This window comes from Dermacentor albipictus, chromosome 2 (genome assembly GCF_038994185.2).
Source record: "Dermacentor albipictus isolate Rhodes 1998 colony chromosome 2, USDA_Dalb.pri_finalv2, whole genome shotgun sequence".
NCBI lineage: Eukaryota > Metazoa > Arthropoda > Arachnida > Ixodida > Ixodidae > Dermacentor > Dermacentor albipictus.
The window spans coordinates 161,787,402-161,803,136 of record NC_091822.1 but is presented as its reverse complement, the minus strand read 5'-3'; the positions used below and the strand labels follow the sequence as shown (position 1 = coordinate 161,803,136).

At 47.9% G+C, this 15,735-nt stretch overlaps 1 protein-coding gene and 1 long non-coding RNA gene across 3 annotated transcripts in view; one reads left to right on the top strand and one right to left on the bottom strand.

Moving 5' to 3' along the window:
- Positions 1-6,152: 6,152 nt before the first annotated feature.
- Positions 6,153-11,098, bottom strand: LOC139056206 (uncharacterized). Its single transcript, XM_070534231.1, has one exon. The coding sequence runs from the start codon at positions 11,006-11,008 to the stop codon at positions 9,800-9,802; it is 1,209 nt and encodes a 402-aa protein (XP_070390332.1). The 5' UTR covers positions 11,009-11,098; the 3' UTR covers positions 6,153-9,799.
- Positions 11,099-11,992: 894 nt separating this feature from the next.
- The window catches only part of LOC139056205 (uncharacterized), a 28,083-nt gene continuing 24,340 nt past the window's right edge, over positions 11,993-15,735 (top strand). The window contains exons 1-2 of one of the 2 annotated variants that reach the window (XR_011512212.1): positions 11,993-12,263; positions 12,773-12,924. This is a non-coding gene — a long non-coding RNA (uncharacterized lncRNA). Of the gene's footprint in view, positions 12,925-15,735 lie in introns of both variants that reach the window. The other variant, XR_011512211.1, reaches the window with a different exon arrangement.

The window sequence follows — 15,735 nt, the reverse complement described above, 5'->3', positions numbered from 1 at the left end:
TCGCCCTGTGCGGTGGCAATCAGAGAGCCAGATCGGTGGCGGCGGATCTGTATATGTGCACCGCCCGAGCCGAAATTGCCGCTGCCGTTCGCCACTGCGAAATTATCTGCCAGTTCTTTCTGAGCCATGAGCGAGACGACCGATGGAAGTCCTCCGTCTGCTGCTGCTGCTGCTGCTGCTGCTGCTAAACGAGCTGCCAGAGCAGAGGCCCAGCGCCGTCGCCGTCAGAATCCAGAGGTGCGTGCCGCCGAAGCAGAAGCTTACCGTCGCCGCCGTCGAGATGATCCAGGAGTACGCGTCGCCGAAGCAGAGGCTAAGCGCCGCCGCCGAGAAGACCCTGCAGTTCGCGCCGCCGAAGCGGAGGCTCATCGCCGCCGTCGAGAGCAACCAGCAGTAAGCGAGGCTGAAGCAGAAGCTCATCGCCGTCGCAGAGAAGACTCTACCGTTCGCGCGGCCGAGACCGAGGCCAAACGCAAACAAAGGCTCGCATTTGCTGCGCTCAAATTTCGCATTAGGAAGTAACGTAATCGTCGGTAATTTTTTTTTATTTCAGCTCTGTGAAAAGCATTTCTTGCCATCGGATTACTTGAAGACGACATCTTACACGGACGTCAAGACAGAAAAAGTGGTCGAAGTTGCCATGAAAAACATCCGTCTGAAGAAAACTGCAGTTCCGAGCTTGTTTCCCAATTGCCCTGCCTATTTATCGCGTCCGCAAGTGTGCGTTCGAGAAGCGCCGGCTGCCAAAAGAGCGTGCTTGGAAGCCACATATTTGCAAAAAGCAATAATGCTTTCTCAGCATACCCAAGCAGAAGAGGACGCCAAAAATCTGGTTGGTAGCTTTGCGGACTTGCTGATGGCCTTGCCAAGCTTTCAGTGTTAGGACTTCTGGACAGTTTTGAACAAGGGCTCCAAGGTTTTCTTTTTGGACTTGTCACTTCAATCTGCTCCTGCAGTCCGTACTTCGGTGATCGTGTCCACAGACCTGCGCGTCGAGTGTGAGTGAGTGAAAAACATTATCAGCTCTAGATTCGCTGGTCTTCTGCGGTCTTCAGATGGAATCGTCCATCTTCTAGCACAACGGTCGGTTGCCCTTAGTCCAGGGCTCCGCTGGATGCTGCTGCCAGTTGTGCTCGCCGAATCAGACCTTCTTGGTCGACCTGGCGATCGCTGGAGAGCACTCCCTCCCATTGCTCCGCACTCGGGTTCGGTATAACGGGTACCACGTCTATCTTCTGGCATGCCCACGTTATGTGATACAGCGTGGGTGTTTCGTGGCACCAGGGGCATTTGTCATTTATTATGTGGGATAAATTTTGCTGAGTACGTTTAGGTTCGGGTACGAGCCCGTTTGTAGCTGCCTCCATGCGACAAAGTCCTCTCTGCTAAGGGAGTTGTGCGGTGGTGGATACCGCTTTCTGCAGCCCTTGTAGGAATTTAGTATCGCCGAATAGTCTTGGGGTACAGGTTCGGTCTCCTCGAGGGCGCCTACGTCGAAGCATTTTTTGGTGAAACGGGTGTGAGGAAGTGTGGTGATGTTTTAGTTCCTGAAAAGCTGTGCGACTTGAGAGATTTGAAAAGTGTGTTACACATGATCGAACAGACACGTAAGGATATCAGCACTGAGCGTTCTGAAAAGGCCCGTCATCTACTGACATTGGTTTCGACATTGCTAGAGGAAGCAAGTGGAAAACATTTCGCATGCGAGTTGCAAGAATGGCATTTGGAAGTGCTTAAATTCTTGAAGAGTCAAGTTGATCTTCTTTTGAATGATGCTGGCCGATATCCCCCCCCCCCCGATTTGTTGGTTTTTGCTAGCCTTTTGTTCACAATTTCACCTCATGCATATAGATTCCTGAGAAGTTCGATGAAGCTTAAGATGCCGCATCCTGATACGATCAGAAGACTGTGTTCATCGTACGATGTACGCCCTGAAACGGAGCAGCAAGAATGTAGCTTTCTTTCCTATGCAAAGCGTATTGTAAACACATATAAAGAGCATGAAAAGACTGTAACGTTAATGATTGATGAGATTCACCTTCAATCATTTTTTGATTACTGGTTACTGGTTACTGGTGCTGCGGTAAATTCATCGACTGCAGCAAAAACTGCCCACGTATTTATGATACAGAGCCTGCTTTCTTCAAACAAGGATGTTGTACACATCCTTCCTATGGCACAAATCGATGCTAAGGCGCTGCACGACTTCCTTCGGAAGATTCTTCTTGATCTAGAGGCATCTGGTTTAAGAATATTCGCAGTGATCTCGGGCAATAACTCCATAAACAGAAAAGCCATGTCCTACTTCGCTAAGCCGGCAAGTGTCAGCATTGTTTACCAGCATCTTGCTGACCCATCACGACCCCTGTTTTTTGTGGTGGACCCAGTTCACATACTAAAGTGTATAAGAAATAACTGGCTGAATCAAAGAAACGTTGGCAAATGCATGTACTTTCCTGAACCGAAGAGTGATGAGGCTGAACCAAAGATACTTACAGCATCTTTCAAGGTATTATGCCAGCTGCACGAAGCTGAAAAGCATGAGCTCTTGAAGCTAGCACCAACGCTCACTTTGAAGGCACTGAACCCCTGAAACATGTTGGAACGGCAGAACGTTAAACTGGCCTTAAAGATTTTTAACTCATCTACTGTTGCTGCTCTCAGTGTTGCAACGTTCCAGCATGCAAAGGAAACCTCTCAATATGTCGACACCATTTTGACTTGGTGGAACATTGTTAACGTCAAGACGCCAAGATAAGGACAGCGGTTGCGAGATCAGTTGCAAGGTCCAATAGTTTCATCGTCATGTCCTCAACTAGAATTCTTAGAGAGAATAATTCAATGGCTTGATCACTGGGGAAGCTTCAAACATGTCAATGGCCGCCTGACACGTGAAACGCACACAGCTTTCAGCCACACTACCCATGCCTTGCACGAACTTGCCATGTACTGTCTCAAAGAGCTTCATTTCGAGTATGTTCTTTTGGGCAAATTTCAAACTGATAGCTTAGAGGATCGCTTTGGAAAGTACCGGCAATTGTCTGGTGCCAATTACCACGTGTCTATAAGGCAGATATATGAATGTGAAAACAAATTGCATTTGCAGAAGGTTCTGGACCTGCCAGATTTGGACATTCTACTACCACCGAGCGCGAGCACGTTGGAGACAAGTGTACATTCAAGAAACGGCCAGTTTCAAGTCACTGTGACCGACTCCGACATTGAGAAAAAAACGTGAAGGCTACCGGCACTAACCTATGTTGCCGGCTTTTGTGCCCATGCAGCTCTAAAAAAGCTGACATGCGCATCTTGCAGTGAAAGCCTTGTGATGCAAGACGTCGATCTAGATGATCCTGGGAATGCATTAATCACGAAGATGACAAGGGGTGGCCTGAAGTTTCCACGAGCAGTTGTAGTTAATGCTGTACTCTTTACTGAAATTATATTGGACAAGCTCAGGGCACTAGAATATGCCGTACGATTTTTCAGCCTTCCTAGGCAGAAAGATACTCTTGTCGGCCTTGTGTTCGCCACCCTTCATGACATTGAGGATGTCGATGTGTGTGATTTCGGTCATCCTGCACAGGAGGTAATGGGGCATGTTGTAAGTGCTGCAGCGAATACACTGCTGAACAACTTGCAGACAAATTGCAGACCTTGAAGGCCTGAGATGTTTCTCATTATTTATTTTTTATTCATGAAGCTCTGTTTTGTTGAACATCTACGTATGTTTGTGTTGACAGAACCCTTGTAAAAAGAAACCTGTGGCGTAGCTAGGACTTGTTTGCCTACATTATCAAAATTTAAACCCTGCATTTTGGCCAATTCAAATGTTATTTGAGTGCATTGTGCTATCTGTTTATGATTCGAACTCTCCATGCTACCGCAATCCATTAATTGCTTGTTTTCCTTTAGGACTGAGAGTAGGCCTCTCGTTTTTTACTTACTTTTCACCATTATCTCAGTATTTTATGAAGACCAATAAGGCCTGCAAACAAGGTGGGTGGAAATAAAATAACCACAAGAAATGGTACAACAAAGACGGAAGCTTATTCTATTTAAGAATTAGTTGTGCGTGACCCTATAATGATAAAGTTTTCACAATAAAATTAACCTCGATATTCGTGTGTCTAGCGAGGACTGTTTTACGCAATGCAAGAGTGAGAATGATAATTGTATATGGAAGATTTAAAATGTTTGTTTCTGAATGCAGTTCTTATCATTTGTGAATAAAGTATATTCTGTGTCTTCAATATGCAGTTTTCCTCTTTCTTTCGTTCCGTCTAAAGTTGAGTGACTAAGCAGCATGCAGTTTGCTTGTCTTAGTCCCGGCCAAACATCACAAGCACAATAACGCAAGTCGTGTTGCGATACACGCAAAAAACAAAAATGATGCCAATCAAGTAATCTAAGGAAGGTATGAAAGAATGCTGCTTTCTATGGTGGTGTTGACTGCGGTGAACCAGCGGCTCCCCCTTATTTTTTGCGTCAGCTATACGTGTCTTGCTTTGGAAACGAAGCATATGAATTTATAGGTTGCTGTCACTTTAAGGACAGTGCTAATTTTCTCATGCCATAATATCCGCGACGCGCAAAGAGACGCACTGCAAGCGCAACGAACCTAGGCGCGGAGACGCCGACGGCGTCGACTGTCCGGCCCATCCGACTACCGTGACGTCACACCGGCGTGCGGAGGCCTTACATTTTTTTCCAGGTGGCTTTGGCGTGCCTCGACCAGTCATCGTAAGATCACGTCTGCGGGCAAGCGCCACGGGCTGTCACGCAGAAGGTTCTTCAATTTACAATTTCTCTTCTTTTATGCGAAGCATATTACTAGAGCTCAACCCAGCTCCTCAGGCGCGGCGGTGTCGCCTTCAATACCACGTGACACCGTAACGTCACGACAGAGGAGAAACGGGGCTCCAACTCGCGCCGTCGCTCGCGGCGTCGCCTTCAAGGCTGACCACGTGACACCGTGACGTCACGACAGAGGAGAAACGGGGCTCCAACTCGCGCCATCGCGGCGGTATATAAGCAGCTCTGCCAGACACTCACGAGGTGAGATGCCTCCTGGAGACAGAGCTGCTCGTTGAAATGAGAAACGAAGGTTGCGGCGTGCTACAGAGACTGTTTCTAGGTGGCTTTGCTACGGCGCAGCGACTACGCGCCCCGCATCGGACGCGGTGAGCGTCGAGCAACGCAGCGTTCGGCGCGACAACGAAATGTGCGCCTGAGCAAGCGCCGCACGCCTGAGCCGACGCCGACGACACCGGCTTTTCTGCGACACGAGCTCCTTAACGCTGTCGCGTTAAAATAAAGGCTAGTATGCTTCGCATCCTGGGCTTAACCTTAGCTAAGCCACAACCAGTTTTTTTCTTTGTTTTATTTAGCTTCTATCTCAATAGGTTGTCGATGCCATCCAGGGCTTCATTGTAAGAGCACAGAGATTTCGACTATGGAATCAGAACAGGAGGTTTCCTTATTTCTACAACATAGATTAGCTATCTTTTTATTGATTCATTCTTTCATTCAATTAAAATCATACGCTGGTACCTAATATTTCGCATATACCTATTCACAAATCTTGTTACAATAATTTAAACATATTTTTCTTATTTCTATATTGAACCACCCGGTTGTTGGCCAATCCGCCAGAACGGTTGATATCTGTGCAGCCGACAACTGCGCGTTTCACTGCAGCCAGATATAGGCAGTTTTCTGTGACCGAAGACAAAAAGTGAAAGGAAAGAAACTCGCATTAGCAACAGCTACAGACTTTATGCATGTAAATTATACTTGCAACAGACAATGGTGTTCTAACTGGCAATTCAAAGTAGCATGTACAATGCTGCGTTGCCGTATTCCACCACTTGATTTTTACTGGCACAGATGTGGTCTGGCAGTATCCCCTTTATGCTACCTCTACAATGAGGCGGAATCCATCGATCACTTTTATGCGAAGCATATTACGAGAGCTCAACCCAGCTCCTCAGGCGCGGCGGTGTCGCCATGAAATCACGTGACACCGTGACGTCACGACAGAGGAGAAGTGGCTTTGGCTCAACTCTTGGAAGACGGGCTGGGTAGGAATCGAACCAGGGTCTCCGGAGTGTGGGACGGAGACGCTACCACTGAGCCACGAGTACTTTTTTTTTTCTTTATTTCCTTGTCACAGAAATGCCATGCGAATACATTGTTAAAAGAGAATCAGCTTAGCTTATGCTGACTCTCTGAAATTAATATCGCTTGAATTTCGCCAACTCATCGAACAGCGGCAACCAATCGGGCGGTTCTTTCTGGGCTTTGTACACTTCACGCATGTAGACGACACTTTCAATAAAGTTTTCTCGTACAGAATGGGCATTCACATCAGCATGACATACCGACATTCTTGTGGACCATATACTATGGAGGCTCAGCAGCATAATAAGGTCATATGGAATATCGTTATTGCCTGTGTCTAAGTATCTGATACCACGTGGGGTTATTGGTAATGCTTTCTTTAATGTTCGTTGTAAGATGTCCCAATGAAAAAAGGGATCCCAACAATCAATGAAGACGTGATCGACAGTCTCTGGTTTTTTACACTTTATACAATCGGTGGTCCACGGCACATATATTCCCTTGTCGGCCAGCCAAGTCTTTACAGGCAAGGTATTTGTGTGGAGTTTGAAGAAGAATGATTTTACCGATGGTTTCACAGGCATTCTTTTGACCCTTTTGAGGACATCATCGCCTGAACCTCCATAGTATGCTAGCCTATACATTGGAACTGGCATTAATGAGTCTATCATATCATGGTACAATTTCTTTCTTTTGACGGAACTTAAATATTCTAGCGAGAATCGAACACTAAGCATACGGAAAGATAGCACTACTTCCTGAAGGAAACCTTTCACTGGAGGGGAGTGAACAGTCGAACACGAGACAAGGAAGTCAGGTAACAGATTACCTAATCGCACTTGTGTCATGGTGCGCAAAAATGGATCACTGTGGTTCCGCAAGAACATAAACCGCGATACAATCTGGCGTACAAATAGGTGTGATAGTCCAAGACCACCGCTGCGAACTGATCTGAACAGATTAGAGCGGCTGCAGCGTTCCCAGGTTGAGTTCCAAATGAACACAGCAAACACTCGATGCAGTTTTTGTACATTCACTCGCGACATGAATAGCACTTGTAGTATGTACCATATTTTTGCAACCAGAAAAATGTTGCACACAGTGGAGCGCGCGAACATTGAGAGATTGCGCCCTTGCCATGCCAGCGCTTGTTCCTTCGCCGTCTGTGTTTCCTGTTCCCAGAACTGCTTACTGTCTTTGTAATGCTCAAGCGGCACGCCAAGATATCTCACAGGCGTGGTCACCCACTGTATCTTTGCGAAACTGCGTGGTTTGCTTTGCCACGCGCCATGCCAAAACCCGATGCACTTATCCCAGTTTATGGCACTACCTGTTTTTTCACAATAAGTTTTCGCCAGAGTTACCACTTCGCTGACACTGTCATAGTCATCGCAAAACACTGCTAGATCGTCTGCATAGGAAAGCACTTTCACTTCACTTTGCTGTAATTTGAAACCTCTTATTTTCTCGTTCTCTTTAATGGCTAAGCAAAAAGGCTCCAGGTATATTGCGAAAAGCAATGACGAAATTGGGCACCCCTGTTTCAGAGATGAGCAGACATTGACGCTTCTCGTGAGACTCTTGTTAATAATTAGCCGTGTGCTGCAATCTGTGTACACCATTTTTAAGCCATCAATAATCACTGATCCTATGTTCGTGTATTCTAAAATCTCGAAGAGAATATCATGAGCCACACGGTCAAATGCCTTCTCCAGGTCTAGCTGCAACATTGCAACTTTACCCTCGAAAGCATCGACGCATTCTAGAATGCTCCTGGCGACGTGTACATTGGTAGTTATTGTGCGCCCTTTAATCCCACACGTTTGGTGGGTTCCAACTAAAATTTTTATTACGCTCTGTAACCTTTTCGCCAGTATTTTCATAAAAATTTTATAGTCAGTGTTCGCAAGGCTAATGGGGCGGTACGATGCAACAGACAAGCGCTTTACAGGATCGTCAGATTTTGGTATCAGGACCATCTGAGCTGTTCGGAATGACGCGGGTATTCGGTTGTTTTTGTAGGACTGCACTAAAAATTCCTTCATAATTGGTGCTATTTCTGCTTTAAATGTTTTGTAGAAAGCTGCACTTAATCCATCCGGCCCAGGTGCCTTTCCTGAGCCTAGTTCTTCTATAGCAGCCTCAACTTCACGCACAGTTATAGACGCTTCGAGGCCTTGTTTAACGCTTTCTTCCAATCGTGGCATAAAGTGCAGGAAGTGGCTTATGAAGCCACCCAGATCAGTTTTTCTTTCGCCAAATAGGTCTCTATAGTGTTCAACAAAGGCGCGTTCAATGGTCCTGCGGTCACTCGTTACTTCGTCATTGTAGCTTATCTGTTTTATATCACTGCGGCGAGCGTAAGCTTTCTCGTCACTTAGCGCACGTTTATTCGGTGTTTCCCCTTGCCACAATCTTTCTGCACGGGATCTTATCATGGCACCACGGTACTTCTCTGTATCGATGATTTCTAACTGGCTTTTAACTTTCTTGATTTCCTTCATGACTTGGCCAGGTTCTGTGCTTTCTACATTCAGTAGAAATTCGAGTTTACTCCTCAGGGCTTTTTCTTTCCGTTTTTCTTCTTGTTTCAGTTTAGTTGCCCTTTCTATAGCACTCATCTTCACTTTATTTTTAAAATCTTCCCACATGGTTACTACATATTTCTCATCAGCTACAATCAATCGTCCAAGTTTTTCTTTAATGTCATTTACGAAACAGTCATCGTTGAGTAACTTATCGTTAAATTTCCACAAATCCCACGAGAAGTTTGTTTTTCGTTCTTTTGTTCCTATTGTGAAGGCAACCAAACTGTGGTCACTAAAAGAGACTTGGTTGTTCTCGTACGTTTTACATAACGGAACCAGTTCCAGTGACACATAAGCTCTATCTAGCCGAGCATGGCTAAGTCCTTGAAAATGAGTAAAACGCGGAACACTGTGGTCGTACAACACATAGCCGACGTCTTCCAGGTTGTATTCACTGACAAGATTGTTCAATAGCAGTGCACTACGGTCATTCAGCGGCAGTTTTTTCACGCGATCCTCTGGAAAACAAACACAGTTGAAATCGCCAAGTAAAACCAAAAGCTTATCGGTCTTTAAATAATCCTCAACTCGTTCAAAAAAAGACTGTCTCTCGCTCTCTCTATTAGGGGCGTAAATACAGATAACTCGCCAGAAAACTTCATTCAAGGTAAAATCGACAACAACCAGGCGTCCCGTTTCACACACTGTGACTGCTTCTACACTTATATTTAGGCTATTGCGCAAAAAAATAGCGCAGCCCCCCGATGTGCCGGCCGCATGACAGACGCATACATTGTAACGGGGAACAAATTGTTGCACCATGCGATCCGTTTGCTCCTGACTCGCTATCTTGGTTTCCTGAACTGCGATTATGTCGAGATTGTTTTCCAGGAAGATACGACTCAATTGATATTGCCGCCGCCTCGTGCTTAGTCCTCGGACATTTAGCGTGGCAATACGAATCGCGGTGTTAATTGCGGCCTCCATTATGAGCAAGAACAATCGGGTCGCATAGCGCTTACCTTGAGCGACCCATGCACTATGCACAAAGTGGTGTCCTCTATTCTGTTGTACATGGCTCCGCCAGTCAAGCTGGCGGTATCACACGTAGTGGCCAAATCTAGGTTGCACTACCCGAAACGAAGCCGCTACGGGGGCGGCCCCGTCTCGGGTCTCCGCTCGACTTGGACGTTGGGCCTCGGCTTGAAAGGCGTACGTCGCAGATGAGTCGCCTTTGTAGGTGGTTCGCTGCATGTCGTTGCTCCAGAGGTCTCGGTTACGCCGATCGTTTCCTCGTGTGCCCGCTTCGCAGGCATGCTAGTGGCTGCTGACATGTCGACGTCAGTCGTAGCAGACGCCTCCGCACACGTAGTGGCAGGCGACGACTTCGAGGGGACATCACTCTGTTCTGTCTCGGAACTCTGGTTTTCAGGCGCCTCGTTTTCAGTCTTTTTCCGAGTATCAGCCTCGTCGTTGGTTTTCTTGTCTGGGCACAAGTTTTTGGGGTGGAGAGGCTGCTTCTGTGTGACCGTGTTGCCAACCTTGTCGCTCTTAACCGGAGAAATATCTTCAACTTCAGCCTCATCCATGAGGTGTTCAGATACTTCTTCTTCTCTTCTCGTTGGTCCTGCGACGACGGCGTATGTCTTGACGCACTGAGATCGTTCATGGCCGAAGCGGCGGCAGACCTCGCAGCGTGGAACTCGACAGTCCCGGCGAATATGACCAGTTGTATGGCACCGCAGGCAAAGAGGGGCGCGGCCCGGAATGACGGCAAGGACGAGCTCCCCTGCTATGCGTAGCTGGTGCGGAATATCGTCCACTGTAGTGCCTGCCTTAAGCTGCAGGGTCACCGACCGCGTCGTTGAGCCCTTGTCCAAAATCCCTTGAACACGCCACCGTTCTTTCGCCGCTTCCGTAACCGTTCCGTATGGGGCAAGAGCTTGTCTGATGTCTTCATCTGACACGTTTGGCAGCATCCAGTGTAACTTCAAGCGCACGCCTTGATTGGTGGGGTCAACGACAATACAGCGCCGTTCTTTGACAATGATGCTCCGGATAGCAAGCAGTTTCTTTGTGGCTTCAGTCGTCTTCATCATGACCGCCCACACGTGATTCATCTGATACGCCCCCAAAGCAACTACTTCGGGGAGCAGTTCCAGACGAACCAGAGCGTCACGGAAATCCTCAACCTTGTACGGTCTTCCACGGACGTCCGCGTGTAAAAAAACAGTATTAAGGACGATTCGACCGGTAGGCAAGTGCGGCAAAATCACCTGATAATCCTCGTCTTCAAAAACAGCATTCCTGTTACCGCGGCCGTTCGCGGCCGCCAACACCGCTCCTTCGGAGCACATGATAACACGTCCTTCCTCTTCGGTAGCCAAGACGCGTCGCTGAGCCACGAGTACGATGCTTCAAAGCGGTACAAAAGCGCCTCTAGTGAATGCGGTGTTGCCTTAGAAACGAGCTGTTTCTAAGGCGTGCGTCTCTTGCTCAGGCGCACATTTCGTTGCCGCGCCGAACGCTGCTTTGCTCGACGCTCACCGCGTCCAATGCGGGGCGCGTAGTCGCTGCCCTGTAGCCCATTGTCCTACACCCCTTGGCGGGTCGACGGGAACGCTGTCGCGTTCCACTCTTGAAGGCGAAGCAGTAATGCAAGAGTTGTTTCTTCGTCTAGCCGAACCAAATATAGCCAAGCAACAGCAGTTCACCAGGCTAAACAGTGGTTCAACAACTAAAATAAAGGCTAGTATGCTTCGCATCCTGGGCTTAACCTCACCTAAGCCACAGCCATTTTTTTATTGTCGTGTCGGCGGTTTTCTACTCATCGAAAACGACGTTCATAACTTCCCCTTCGAAATCTAGGACGGTTTTCATGCAATACTGTTATATCTTCACTTGCAGCAACGGTATCAGGATACAGCCACAGGAACGCTTGCCGAGCCAGTTAGAATTTCCTCTGTGACACAAAAAGGTTGCCTTATTAATATTTCGAGTTTGCCATGACTGATATATTTCTCCTTGAGTAAGCTATAAATAAAAAAAATTCAAAGTAAACACACAAATTCGCAGCTATATTAATAATATAATTATTCGAAATTTTACTTGCTCATTTTTACGTTTATCCTTTATGTATTTTATTAAAAGGCTTGCGTTACTATATCCCTATCTACTCAGTGGTGACTACCTCATTATACACCACTTTATTTCGTTTACTATCGGTTTATTTCTTTTCTTCGATTATTCATTTATTTTGCTTTTTTACTATTTATTTAATCACTGATTTATTAACTAATTTATTTCATTTTTCAATCATAGTACCACCCGGTTCGTGGCCTATCACCCCATTGGGTTTGTGCCATTAATTGAAGCTTCATCGTCGTCATCATCATCATCATCATCATCATCATCATCATCATCGCTAACATCTAGGCTCTACATATACATCTAGTAGATCGTACCTCGCGCTGGCACGGGCGCGTGGAACGAGCCCTCGAGGTAAGCCCCCGTTGCCGCAACCAACCATTCGTCTGTTCGGTGCTCCTGTTCCAGGACCCTTCTACTCCTGTCTGTATAGGCTCGACGCTTCATCAAGGACAGCATTTCAAGGTAAGCGCTGCAACTCTGGGGCGTTTGTGTAGTTGTTGGGTGGTTTGAGCTTGATTCTTGGCAATAATTAGGCGTCGTCCCGTCGATAGGTATCCGCTGCCGTCACCGGGCCGGTGGACGCGCGTTGTTGCTACTTGATCGCGTCGAGAGCGTCTCGTGAGTGTCCTCACCTATGCTCCGTCTCGGAAAATCAAGTGCAACGCCGTGGAGTCTAGAGTTGCGTTTCGCAGTGGCTGCGTCCGCCCTTAGAAATTGATGTTCTTGCTTGACTCGTGCTGCGCTCTGGTGTCATAAGTAGCACTCGCTACTATTATCTGCAGCGATGGCATGATGGAGCCACAACCTCCATGTCTGTGCGTTTGTATGAATTCAATAGGCCAATGAGGTGTGATCACGCCACCTGAGAGCCACCAATGAGCTGTGACCACGCCACTTGTGTGATAGCCAATGGCATGACGCAACGTGCCTTTAAAATGCTATACAAGTCGAATAAACGCCATGTTGGCCAGGCTCCTATGCAGGCTCTCTCACCTGGAACAGGCGTCTCCGCCAACTTCACTGCGTCGTCCTCTCGAACGCGAGGCCCCTCCGTCGACCGGCATTGGGTGCGACGGTACAGAATGGCGACGAGGATTTAGAAGAACCTGCTGTCTCAAATGCCGTAAGTGACAATTTTACTTATCTACTTCGCTCCCATACTCATTCCTCGCATGCCTTCGGAGCTTCTGCGAATGCTGCAGCTGGCGTCGGCCCTTCTTCGTCTGTGGTCATCTTCGGAGACGCCTATTGCCTGCTTCCTTCGGATTCCCTAGCCGTAGACTTCTGCTTGCAACGCTACAGAATGGCGTCTTTTTAAACCTTCCTCTTGTCCTCGACTTACCTGGCCCTCCTCTGATTCCTTGGTACAGATGGAAGCGAAATTTCCAGGCACACATTAAAGCGGCGGGCGGGAGTGGATGGGAGGACGAGTGTCGAGCGTCGGCTCTCATCAGCGTTTTGGGCAGGGAAGGCTAAATGAAATACGACGCGGCAGAACAGGCTGAGACACAGCCGACAACTACCGCTGCAACGGGATGACGAAATGCGGCCCAGACGCCCAGTACGTCGACTACGGAGGCAACGGCCACGACGAGCAAGTACGAGGAGCTGCTGAAGCTCTTGAATCGGTTATTCTCGGCAAACTCCTGGCACAGAGACATCTGTTCAGAAGCCCAAGCAACTGCCGTTTGAGCGTTTCAGGGAACACGTCACGGCCCTCAAGGAAAAAATAGCTCGCTTCCAAATTCTATGCTGCGTACGACGACCGGATCCGAGATCAAATAATTAATGGAATTGCCAACCCACATATCCAAGTTTTTGGCTCACTGAGAACATTTGACCTTAGATAAAGCCGAAGAAATCGGCCGAGAATTGGAGGCGACGCAGAACGCCAACCAAGCGTTGGGCGACGCCGAGAGTGTTCAACCCGTCGGAGCGTCGCAAGATGGCGGTTCGGCGGCACGGCGTTCAGGTAAACATGGCCATGGCCTCCCGCCCGGCAGGATGGACCGGCGTACTCGAGGTGGCCGAGCGTTGTCGAACGCCTGCGCGACGCGTCAGCAGGACGGCGTTCGAACCAGGTGCAATCGGCCGAATGAAAATCGCTCGTTTTTCTACGCATCAAATCGGCCCATGTTACAGTTGTGACGGCTTGTGGCAGGTACTTGGCGTCTTCAGAAATTGTCTGGCACGGAACAAAACTTGCAGCCGTACCAAGGGACACCAGCTACTGTTCGACGGATGAAGAAACAAGGCGCATCGCCAGTTCAAAATGTTACTCCAGTGCAAACGGAAAGTGTCGAAACGGCATCGGTTCTTTCCGTGATTTAATTTCCAAGCACGAGGGACTTAGCATTTCCCTGGTCGTTGGTCAGGTGTGATTACGCCATCTGGTTGATAGCCAATGGCGTGATGCAGCATAACCTTACAATGATATTGAAGTAAAAAGAAAAAATGCCGTGTTGGCCGGAAGAAGTGTCTCCGCCAATTAACCACAATGCGTCGTCCTCTCAGACGCTCGTGTGCGACGCTGTATTCTTGATCGTAATTGTGCGTAGCTGTTCTTTGTACAGGCTGAGCGTTGTACGGAAAACGTTTTAATCCTCAGGAACAAACTGTCGTATACGGTTATCCCATGCGTTGTTTTAGCTCAATTTGTTTTTCGTTGCGTTTCTTTTTGATTTTTGCCTCACGTGCAAGCTCGTGCGAGCATACCCCTTTGACGCGCAGCGAGGCACGGAGGCAAAGCGCGTAGTGATACGTTATCGTCAGCGAACTTCATGCGTAGCTAGCAGAGCGTTGCCCCTGATGTCTGAAACGGAGTATAGAGAGTGTATATCTTACACCGGTGGTGCAGGCTCAACCCTTTCCGATGCTACTGCGGTAGCGGTCGAAAAAGCGGCGACCAGAGACATGGAACGATTAATGTCGAGCCTGTCGGAGGGTCTAGCTCAAGTGTTTACATCCCAAATGATTCAGCTTTTCAGTACTATGGTGAGTTCCAACGTTAGCTTGCAGATTCCTATCTCGTCCCCGTAAGGGGATGGGCAGACACGACGCTGAACAGCTGACAGATTCTCTCCCCGTTATTGTAGAAAGCTCAGAAAATTCATGGCCATCATCTCCAACTCGGTCGAATGTACAATCGTGGTATCACTACCACGATTGTAACGGGACGGTCGACTTTCAAGCGAAATAAAGAAAAGAAAATGAAACTGCGAATGTAACGCGACATGAAAACAAGAAAAAAAAAACGTCTGACACCGTGCTTCTTAAGGTATAGTTGGTAAGCCAGTGTTTACAAGTTTATACGGCCGATAAATCTACTATCCTTACTTCATATAGCTATGTATATTAATTCGCTATCGCAATTGCTGCTCCGACTTTTGTGCAAAACTGCGACTTTTTCGTTCATGATGTCGCGGCCTGTCACAGAGAACACGTCCTCATTGAAATTAACACCAACCACGAAAAGTGAGCGCAGCCTCTGTGCCCTAAACCTATGCAGTTCGCCGGGAGAGCGGCAGCGTTTCGGGGCCCTGTTCCGCAAAAGCTTAGACATAACGAAGCGTAACAGCATCATCGTTGCTGGGGATTCCAATCCTCCGCATCCGTCATGGTGTTATACCGCAGAGATACCTTTAAGGGGCGGAGCCTGCGGTCAGAGGTGCAGGCGAGAGAACTAAAGGCCCTCCATAGTACTATTGCTATGATGAAGGAGCTTATTGGCACTCAAACACTGCCTTAGCCCTGCTTCCGCTCCTTCTTCAATGCCTTGCACTGCGAAAGGTGCGGCGGAGCGGGGCGTCCCTATAACGTACCGGCCTTCTCAATGTCACCGTTGCACGCAGTTGAAATTTGGTTGCGGGGGTTAACGTAGACGCCACCATTTCCGATTGTGGCTGGCGCCTGCGACGCGCGGAACGTAAGCCAA

Bases quoted from the DNA above. Each gene is read 5' to 3' on its own strand.
- LOC139056206 (XM_070534231.1), bottom strand. From the start codon at position 11,008: ATGTGCTCCGAAGGAGCGGTGTTGGCGGCCGCGAACGGCCGCGGTAAC.